Source organism: Hippocampus bargibanti, linkage group LG22 (genome assembly GCF_051943395.1).
Source record: "Hippocampus bargibanti isolate YZ-2025 linkage group LG22, ASM5194339v1, whole genome shotgun sequence".
In the NCBI taxonomy this organism is placed as follows: domain Eukaryota; kingdom Metazoa; phylum Chordata; class Actinopteri; order Syngnathiformes; family Syngnathidae; genus Hippocampus; species Hippocampus bargibanti.
This window is the reverse complement of record NC_142755.1, coordinates 6,709,111-6,720,000: the sequence shown is the minus strand read 5'-3', so window position 1 is coordinate 6,720,000 and position 10,890 is coordinate 6,709,111. Positions and strand designations below refer to the sequence as shown.

At 39.1% G+C, this 10,890-nt stretch overlaps 1 protein-coding gene across 1 annotated transcript; it reads right to left on the bottom strand.

The window, feature by feature from the left end:
- Nucleotides 1-6,855: 6,855 nt before the first annotated feature.
- On the bottom strand, nucleotides 6,856-8,381 carry rps16 (ribosomal protein S16). The gene is made up of 6 exons (XM_088989320.1): nucleotides 8,279-8,381; nucleotides 8,140-8,191; nucleotides 7,572-7,673; nucleotides 7,244-7,340; nucleotides 7,122-7,169; nucleotides 6,856-7,045 (listed from the first exon to the last, which is right to left on the bottom strand). Exons 2-6 carry the CDS (start codon nucleotides 8,185-8,187, stop codon nucleotides 6,900-6,902), a joined length of 441 nt encoding a protein of 146 aa, XP_088845446.1. The 5' UTR covers nucleotides 8,188-8,191; nucleotides 8,279-8,381; the 3' UTR covers nucleotides 6,856-6,899.
- Nucleotides 8,382-10,890: the final 2,509 nt, after the last annotated feature.

The window sequence follows — 10,890 nt, the reverse complement described above, 5'->3', positions numbered from 1 at the left end:
CAGCCAGGTAGCTAATGGATAGCTAAGCCACACGTGCCAGCGTTTACTCAACCCGGATGTAACTCAAATAAATAGCAAGCTAGCTAGGTAGTGAATAGATCGCAAATAAAAATTATTATAAAATATTATTATTATAAAAGTATTATTATTATTATTATTATTATTATTATTATTATTATTATTATTATTATTATACAAGTATTATTATTATTATTATTATTATTATTATTAATTGAGCAGATGTAGGCAATCCATCAGCTGACCTCATTCAAAGACGCCTTGAAAATCTATTAGCTGTCTATCTTGTTATCTAGCTGGCTATCTACCTATTTAGCTAGCTACTGTATGTATTAGCTATATAGCTAGCTAGCTATTAGCTATCCATTCGCTAGGTATTAGCTATCTATTCTTTAAGTATTAGCTATCTATTCGTTCGGTATTAGCTATCTAAATTATATAAAATAATTATATAAATTATAATATAATAAAATATAATATTTTAGCTATCTATCTATCTATTTAGCTATCTATCTATCTATCTATCTATCTATCTATCTATCTATCTATCTATCTATCTATCTATCTATCTATCTATCTATCTATCTAGCTAGTTATTAGCTATCTATTAGCTCGCGTGCTAGCTTTCTATCTATTTGAGTTACTATCAGGTTGAGTGAATGCTGGCGCGTGTGGCTGCCACCCCTCACCCACAGAACAACGGATCCTGTGACTGTAAAGTGACCTTGAGAGTTTTTAAAGGCGCTTATAAATGAAATGTATTATTATTATTATTTGCAAGGTATTAGCTATCTATTCGCTAAATGCAAAAACCAACCACCCAGATTTTCCTGTATTCAGTCTTACCAACCCTTTCTTTCTTTTTTGCTAGCCACTTCAAAATAGATGACTTCGCCTTCCGTTAATTGAAGGTCGTGTTCCTTCAACCAATCCATAAATCGGATTGGGCAAATTTGTCAAAGTGCAGCGTTCCAATTAGAACCTCATAAATATCAACCCCCCTCCCCCCACCCACTTTCACAACAACAACATTCAGTGAAAGATAACCTGCAGACTTCAAAGCTCGTCTGGCGTGCCGCCTTCCCAATCCTTACCGGGAACCCCGACCTTTCCAGGGTGAAGGTCGAAGGTTGGAGTGGCACGGCCTTGAGTTGGGGTTAAAGTTGGCGGGGGTGTGTGACCTGTGCGATTGCGTCGGGGCGTCACAGTCAAGCTCTCTCTTACCCTCCGATGACCCGACTCACCCCGAACACGGCCCACGCGCCGTAATAGATACGCGGCAGTATCAGGAGAAGCGATGGAGCACATGCTCCCCATTCACCATGTCATTTTTTAATTCTTGGGTGTTGAGCCACATGCTGCTTCACTAAAACGAAAAGAATGATTAAAAAAAAAAATAATTCAGTTCTAATCCAGATTAAACAGGTTTGAGAATGATTGAATTGGGTTGGATTAGCCTTTATTAGCCTGGCGGTGGAGAAATTTACATGTCACAGCTGAAATGTGATGAAAGTAATAGGAAAGGAAAGGAAGAAGTAGAAAAACAAAATACAGGAGCTGCTGTTCAGGCAGCCACTTACCTGTACAGTGAGACCTCAATTTACTAACTTAATTGATTCCCAGACAGAGTGTGTAAGGCGAAAAGTGTGTATCTCAAAAAAAGAATTCCCATAGGAAACCATTAAAATGGGAATAATCCGTTCCCGGGTTTCCATAAAAAATACTTTTCAACTAAATAAGCCTTAAAACTACACACAACATACCTTATTCTATGTATAATAAATGTGCTATTGTATTGTAATGAAAGAAATACGCTGAATTGTATCATAAAGTCACTTTATTTACATTTGTGATGGTCATTTATGGCTTGATGGAATGGCATTGGAGGTCGAAGGTCAAAGGGAATTGCTGTATGGAAAGAGAGGCGCATTACATGAGGACTGTAATTAAAGAAATGAACTGTGCTGTAAAATAAAGTTTTATTTACCTTTTTGATGGTCGTTGATGGCTTATGGAAGGAGAGTCACCTTCCATAAGGACTGTTGGTAACTTAACCTCTGGTGCTGTTCGGTTGTGTGCTTCCGCCGAAGATCACTCCGCCAGCCGTAGTGGGTGTGTATTATGAAAATAGCGCTTATTATAAGGTTTAATTTTCATAAATTTGATGTTTGTAAGACAAAAAGTTTGTAAGTTGAGGTCCCACTGTATTTTGTTTTTCTAGGTTCATGCAAAGTGATGAAAGTAAGAGGAAAGGAAAGGAAGAAGTAGAAAAACAAAATTCAGGACCTGCTGTCAAGGCAGCCACTCTCCTGTATTTTGTTTTTCTACTTCTTTCTTTCCTTTCCTCTTACGTTCATGCAAAGTGATGGAAGTAAGAGGAAAGGGGAAAAAAAGAAGTAAAAAAACAAATACAGGAGCTGCTGTAAAGGCAGTCACTCTCCTGTATTTTGTTTTTCTACTTCTTTCCTTTCCTCTTACTTTCATGCAAAGTGATGAAAGTAAGAGGAAAGGAAAGGAAGAAGTAGAAAAACAAAATTCAGTAGCTGCTGTAAAGGCAGCCAGTCTGAATCATTTTCTGCACCCTCTTTGTTGTATGAGCAGTTCTAGATGAAAGAGGTTATCAAAACGTCCTTTTCACCAATGAATCAGGGACATCATGGTGGAATATGCATGTCTGCTACAAGCTAAATGCTGAAAGCAAACACGACGCTGAAGCATCCATTGACCAAAAGAGATTGTGTCACGCGTGCACAGTGCACGTGATGACAAAAAGCATCCTGGCCCGCCACCTCCGTGTTTGCCAGTGGAGGTGTTAACAGAGGAAAGGCAGGCGTCAAGTGTGTGCGGGTGTCACTAAAAGCAGTTAAAATGTGTTCGATCGGCAGGATTTTTTTTTTTTTTAGTTGCCAGCGTGTTGCGTTTAAAGACAATTGGGCAGCTGTAATATTAAATGGTGATCATTTGACAATAACGCATTATTTAATGCCTGATGTTTACGGGGATATAGCGGTAAAACTCTCAAATCAATTGTTACACTGACAAATTCCACCCATGCGGTATTAATTTGTCGCCTACAGTTCTTGTTAAATTTTTCATGAGTTGGCGTTGCTTGCGCGATGGACCAATAAAAAATAAAAAAATCACAACAAATTGTAAATGTTTCGGTCAAAATTGTCTTTCACAACAACAAAAAATGACACTATCCTTAAAGGACAACCGACACCATTTTTTTTTTGTTTCTTAACTGATATCAGAAAAACGTGTTATAGCATCTAAAATACCCAAAACACGCAACGCAGGCTGATATTTTTAATCAAATCCAAAACACCAATAAAAATGAGTTAGTGTCCCAAAACTACTTCAAAATGACCCCGGAAATTGCAAGTTTCAGAAGGTCCCTCCCCCTTGTTTGTGACATGCGTCACACCAGGACGTCTTCGCCTTGCTCTAGAATCAAAACAATGGCTTCACATTCGGCGAAGATGCTTTCTTGTTACTCACCGTTTCATTTTGAGGCGTCTGGACTCCAATGTAGCATCCCAGAAAATGCACAAGATGGCGCCCAAGCTCCGTTGGAAATGGGCTGATTTGTCAGCTGAGAATTTGTGTCAACTAGTATCAAATAGTAATCTTGGTGCAACACACAAGGATTGACCATGGCGTTATTTATATTCACATGCATAAAGAAGATCTAAGTTTATACAAATTCCCAACGGACAAATCAGCCCATTTCCAACGGAGCTTGTACGCCATCTTGTGCATTTTCTGGGCGCTACATTAGAGTCCAGACGGCTCGAATTGATACGGAAAGACTTCCTTAATCGATTACAAACATTTATGCTTTCCTCTTCAGAAACTACAGTAAAGTCTCGTTATATCGATATCCAAGGGAGTCCAAAAAAATATCGATATAACCGGGACTATCGATATATCCGACCCTGTTTGCATGTAAATTTCTCCGTGCGTGCATAGAAATAGTATCGATATAATCGGGACTATCGATATATCCGATATCGATATAACGAGACTTTACTGTATTTGAATCTTATTCATAACTGGACGAGTAACAAGAAATCATCTTCTTCCGAATCTGAACTCTCTGAAGCCATTGTTTTGATTCTGGAGCAGGGCAGTTTGTGAAGGAGTATCCTGGCGTGATGTCACGAACAAGGGGGCAGGACTTTCTGAATCTCCTCAGTTCCAAGCTCATTTTGTGGCAGTTTTGGGACACATTAAGTCATTTTTATTTGTGTTTTGCATTCGACTACAAATGTCAGCCTGCGTGTTTTGGGTAATTTCGATGCTATAAAACGTTTTTCTGATGTCAGTTAGGAAACAAAAACTATGGTGTCGGTTTTCCTTTCAATACAAGGTGCAAATGAACTTCAAACTAAAGCGATCTTTTTTTTTTTGTCTTTCCAGGCATGGATTCTTGCGACCTTTTCTTCATTCTGCAGCCTCCATGACGGCATCCGTGAGAGAAGGTAAGCATAAACAGTAGTAAACAACAGTAACGGCAGGGGAATGGACTTCCCGCGAGGTTGATTATTGGGAAGGGTGTAAACAGGACCTATTACACCTCCCCCAGTCCCAAACTCCCCACCGCCGGTCAACTCAATCTCTCACACCCGCCACTCTCTCGCGTCACTTCTGCTGCCGAGAGAGCAGCAACATCTGGGCATCAGCTCATCTTGATGAAGGCTAGCCAAACTGTTGTACTCGAGGGACACTGAATTTGAAAAAAATGGACAGATGGCCTTAACCATTCGCACGAGTTAAAAAAAAAAACACTGAAGTATAATTCCCAAAATGACCATTTATCTACAGTCTTTTTCATTGATTAAAACATAATCACTTTGCTGCTGTGAAATGTAAATTTCTCAACTGCGAGACTAATAAAAGCAAATCCAATCCAATAATGAAGGCGATTTTATAGTACAGTACAGTGAGACCTCAATTTACGAACTTAATTGGTTCCCAGACACAGTGTGTAAGGCAAAAAGTGTGTATCTCAAAAAACATTTTCCCATAGGAAACCATTAAAATGGGAATAATCCGTTCCCGGGTTTCCATAAAATATACTTTTCAACTTAATAAGCCTTAAAACTACACACAACATACCTTATTCTATGTATAATAAATGTGATATTGTATTGTAATGAAAGAAATACATGCATTGTATCATAAAGTCACTTTAATTAAGTTTATGGCTTGATGTAATGGCATTGGAGGTCGAAGGTCAAAGGGAATTGCTGTTTGGAAAGAGAGGCACATTACACGAGGACTGTAATTAAAGAAATAAACTGTGCTGTAAAATAAAGTTTTACTTACCTTTTCGATGGTCGTTGATGGCTTATGGAAGGAGAGTCACCTTCCATAAGGACTGTTGGTAACTTAACCTCTAGTGCTGTTCGGTCGTGTGCTTCCGCCGAAGATCACTCCGCCAGCTGTGGTGGGTGTGTATTATGAAAATAGTGCTTATTATAAGGTTTAATTTTCAGAAATTTGACGTTTGTAAGACGAAAAGTTTGTAAGTTAAGGTGTTTGTAAGTTGAGGTCTCACTGTATATACACTTTAGAAATCCATCTTTATTTTGTCCATTAAAATTCAGAATGATGTTCTAAATTAATTCTGATTCCCATTAACTCGTATGCAATGTATTTTAATGTAGACATTTATGATAAAATAACTAAAATGGAAACAAACATTTTAAGAAATTTGCTGGTTCACTATCATGCAGTTCTGGCTCCTTTTGTAAGTGTGCTTTGTCCCCCTCTGTTGTCGAAACACCGAAAGTGCAAGATCAAGCATCAAATGGTCTTTTGGGCATTAATAATAATAATAATAATAATAATAATACATTAAATTTCTAAGCGCCTTTCAAAACTCTCAAGGGCACTTTACAGTCACAGCATAAGTTTTTCTGTGGGTGAGCAGCGGCAGCCACATGCGCCAGCTTTCACTCAACCCGGAAGTAACTCAAATAGATAAAAAGCTAGCTAGCTAACATATAACTCATAGACAGCTAGCTAGGTAGCCATATAACTAATAGATAACCAGAAAGATAGCTATCGAGCCTGCCAGATAGTTAATAGCCAATAGATAGCTAATAGAGACAGCTAGTTAGGTGGCCATATATCTAATAGATAGACAACTAGCTGGGTAGCGATATAACTAATAGACAGCTAGCTGGGTGGCCATATAACTAATAAACAGCTAGCTAGATAGCCATATAACTGATAACCAGCAAGATAGCTATCGAGCCTGCCAGATAGCTAATAGCCAATAGATAGGCTAGCTAGGTAGCCATATAACTAATAGATAACCAGAAAGATAGCTATCGAGCCTGCCAGATAGTTAATAGCCAATAGATAGCTAATAGAGACAGCTAGTTAGGTGGCCATATAACTAATAGATAGACAACTAGCTGGGTAGCGATATAACTAATCGGCAGCTAGCTATGTAGCCGTATAACTAATAGACAGCTAGCTGGGTTGCCGTAAAACTAAGACAGCTAGCTAGGTAGCCATATAACTGATAGCCAGATAGCTAATAGAAAGCCAGCAAGGTAGCTAGCTAGCCAGCCAGGTAGTAATCATAATATTTACCAACTGGCCGAGCATTATTTCATTATTCACACAAAACAACTTCAAACTATGGCTTGCATTTGCTAATTTCATTTTCTCATGTGATTGTGATGGTCTATTTGTCCCGTGCGATTGGCTGGCCACCTGTTTAGGGTGTCCCTTGCCTTCTGCTCGGAAAAGTCACATAGGCTTATATCTTTCATAAAACTGCCATTTTGAACAACTTGACACACAATAGGACAAAACAAATTTCCTGGGGTTCAACTCCACTTTTATTATAATAAAAATGGTCTTTAACGGTAAGACTTTTGGTAGCGGGCACGGGCTCCGGGTCCACCAAACTTCTTGGACTCGCAGCGGCGTGGGTCGGCGACCAAAAGAGTCCTGTCGTACTGGATCAGGATATCCTTGATCTCTTTTTTAGAAGACTCATCCACATCTGCAGAGAAAATGTTCTAAAAATGTAACCCCCCCGAATTATAAATTGACAATTTGTGTTGTTGTGATCAACTTACACTTTTGATAGTATGCTACCAGGGATTTGGAGATGGCCTGGCGAATGGCTGGAAGGCATAAAAATGACATTTAATATATGATGGATACATTAAAAATGTGATTTTTTTTTTTTTTTGCTTACCGTAAACTTGCGCCACATGTCCACCTCCCTTCACTCTGACTCGGATGTCCACTCCAGCAAAACGCTCCTTTCCCAGTAGCAGCACTGGTTCCAGAAGCTACAAGAGAAGTCAAAGTCAGCTTTATTGTCAAATATGCTAATATGCATGACATACAGCACAGATGAAATTACTGTCCTCTCGGACCCAGCATGCAAGGCACTTATAATTACTTTAACAAACATAAACATGAAAACGCCAATTTGCCGGGAGAGGGGATGCAAGCACTTTAATCTCACATCAAATACATCTTATACATACAATACATTTATATACAATGAGCTTGCTCACCTTGTACTGGAGGGTGGCTGGCTCCACCATCTCCAGAGGTCTGCCGTTCACTTTAATAAGACCATTGCCTCTCTTGCAATGGGCGACTGCAGTGGCGGTTTTCTATAGACAACAAATAACACGCGTAGAAACATAAAAGGTAATTCATTTGGAACAGATGGCAAGGTGATAGCGTAAACGCTTCATCATCAGCCATAACATAACCGCTGACCCAAAAATAGGAGTATTTTTTTATGTTAAACCTAATAAAGAAACGCAAATTAAAGCAAGGACGATAAAAAAATGCAGTGATGTTTTGATTTATGGAAAAAGCTATCATTCATCGTAGCCGGCCAGTACCAAACAGCAGTATTCCATGTTATAGCTTCTAATTTTCTGACAAAGAAGCAATTGTATGACTGTAATATTGACAACAAGTACTCGCGTTTTGATAACATTATTAAATAATGTGTCAATGTTAAGAACACGACGAAATAACTTAGTAGATGCTAACGAGCTCATTGTACCCAGGCCACACTAGCTTAGCCGCAATGCCACACGTGAGGCCATTTCATTACTTTTGACTTACTTTGCGGCCGAAAACCTGAACAGATTGAAGAGGACCTTTCGCCGGCATGTTTCTGGAATACACAGAACACAATGCTTTGGAAATGTTTTACAAGTGGCTTATTTTGGGATTAGCAATGGACTGAGGTGGCGCACATTACCGTCTTCAGCTAGGTTGCTGTACGGAGAGACCGAAGGGGTTTCTCGGGCTGAACGTCAGGGCTATTTCGCGACCGCAGGTGCAGTTTTGCGGCAGTGTTTTGCGACGCCTGCTCGCGTTATGCGGTACCTCCATTTTACATTGACAGAGCCCGACAGAATGGAAAGAAAGTAACCACGCATGTGTTAAACATGGTTGCTTCGAATTAATTTCCACTTCTTTGTGAAATTTACTTACATTATAATAATTTCCAACCAGAAAAGTCGTGCGATTCCATTATTGTTTCTTTCCGACCTTGCATCAACTCTTCGTTAATTTCCTACTTAATGGTTTCCTTTCTGCCCCCTGTTTATGGATCATTTTGCGAATAATTGTTCGATTTTAACAATAGTAAATATATTCCGGATCCATCATCGATTCTCCGTTCTACATAGTCGTACTGTGACGTGATTCTTGACCGTCGTTTGTGCAGCATTACCATCTAGCGGTGGTGAAAATGCCACAAGAATGCCAATCATATCCAACCAGCTTGAGGCGAAAGCTGTCTCGTCAACCACAATCTGACGACTTTTGAAATAGAGCACCCATGACAATTTATAGTGCCGAATTGAAACAAAATAAGCACCCATGTTGCGGTTTGTGCCACCTCGATTGCAAAGCTCCCGGCGCAGGCTCCAGTCATTCTGACCCTCGAATTGGCATTGAGGTGCAGTGTCGATCTTAAAAGTAATCACACAAGGAGTGAATAGCTGCGTAATGTTATTTTTGTGGCACCTAAAAATGTTCTGACACACATGATCCACTGGTGAAAAGGATGCTTTGATCGTCTCCTCTTTCATTGAGAAATGCTTCACACAATAAAGAGGGTGCAGAATGTGATAATACTAATAATAATACACTTCATTTATAAGCGCCTTTCAAAACTCTCAAGGTTGCTTTACAGTCACAGGATAAGTTTTTCTGTGGGTGAGCAGCGGCAGCCACACGCGCAAGCGTTCACTCAACCGGAAGGAACTCAAATAGATAGAAAGCTAGCCACCCAGCTAATAGATAGCCAGCCTGATCGCTATATAGTTAATAGATAGCTCATTAGATAGCCAGCCAGCTAGTAAGCTAGCTAGCTAGATATAGAGATAAATAAATAGCTGGATAGCTAGCTAGATAGCTGAATAGCTAGCTAGATAGCTGGATAGATAGCTGGATATATAGCTAGCTAGCTTAATAGCTCACTAGGTAGCTATATAGATGGCTGGATAGATAGATAGATAGATAGATAGATAGATAGATAGATAGATAGATAGATAGATAGATAGATAGATAGATAGATAGATAGATAGATAGATAGATAGATAGATAGATAGATAGATAGATAGATAGATAGATAGATAGATGGATGGATGGATGGATAGATAGATAGCTAGCTAGTTAGCTGGAGAGATAGATAGACAGATAGATAGATAGATAGATAGATAGATAGATAGATAGATAGATAGATAGATAGATAGATAGATAGATAGATAGATAGATAGATAGATAGATAGATAGATAGATGGATGGATGGATGGATGGATGGATGGCTGGCTGGCTGGCTGGATGGATGGATGGATAGATAGATAGATAGATAGATAGTTAGCTGGATAGATAGATAGATAGATAGATAGATAGATAGATAGATAGATAGATAGATAGATAGATAGATAGAATAGCTGGATAGATAGATAGCTAGTTAGCTGGATAGATAGCTAGCTAGTTAGCTGGAGAGATAGATAGATAGATAGATAGATAGATAGATAGATAGATAGATAGATAGATAGATAGATAGATAGATAGATAGATAGATAGATAGATTAATAAAAAGTGAATAGAGGAAAAAATAATTTGAATAAAGTCAAGAGAAAAGACAAAAAAAGCTAAATACTACAAAAGAAAGTTGTAAAAAGAAAAGCAGAAAAAGACAAAAAAGGCACACTTGAACAGCGTGACAAAATGAAAGTGCTGTCTGTGAATTCCTGTCCATGTCTTTGTGTTGTCCTATTATTTCTTTTTTTTTTGTTCTTTTGGCTTCAAGATGGCGCCACGAGAATGGCTGCATCTCCTGTATTTTCTTTTTCTACTTCTTCTTTTCCTTTCCTCTTCTTATCATCACATTGCTGCTGCGAAACATAAATTCCTCCAGTGTGAGACTAATAAAAGATAATTTAATCTAATCTAATGGCCAGGACAAGATGCAAAGATGATTTTTTTTTCTTTCCACAAACCCCCCCCCTCCACCCCATAGATTCCTTCACCCCTCCTTCACCGTCTGCATAGGAAGTACGTTAAAGCCCATTTAAATTTCCTGTGTTCAATTCACCTTGAAGTCCAGATTTTCGTTCGAACCCCAGCAATGCACGAATGACATTCGAGCATTTTCAAAAGACAGTATTTCAGTCTCACAGTCAAAACTAGTAAATAAAAAACGCGCCATATAAGCGCATCTCCTCACCACCCTCGGAAACACATCACCTGGAGGTCAGACCCCGCTGACCCCGCTCTGTCACAGCGCCGTGAGCACCAGACAAACGTGGAGAGATTTAGTACAGAGTAGATGCCGCTCCCGGCCCACCGCCGCCG

What these genes read in the sequence shown, in the direction of transcription:
- rps16 (XM_088989320.1), bottom strand. Translation starts at nt 8,187, where the DNA reads ATGCCGGCGAAAGGTCCTCTTCAATCTGTTCAGGTTTTCGGCCGCAAA. An exon ending in TTCAGGTTTTCGGCCGCAAA is followed by an intron (nt 7,674 to 8,139) that starts GTAAGTCAAAAG and finishes TGTTGTCTATAG; the next exon opens with AAAACCGCCACTGCAGTCGC. An exon ending in GGTAGCATACTATCAAAAGT is followed by an intron (nt 7,046 to 7,121) that starts GTAAGTTGATCA and finishes TTTTCTCTGCAG; the next exon opens with ATGTGGATGAGTCTTCTAAA.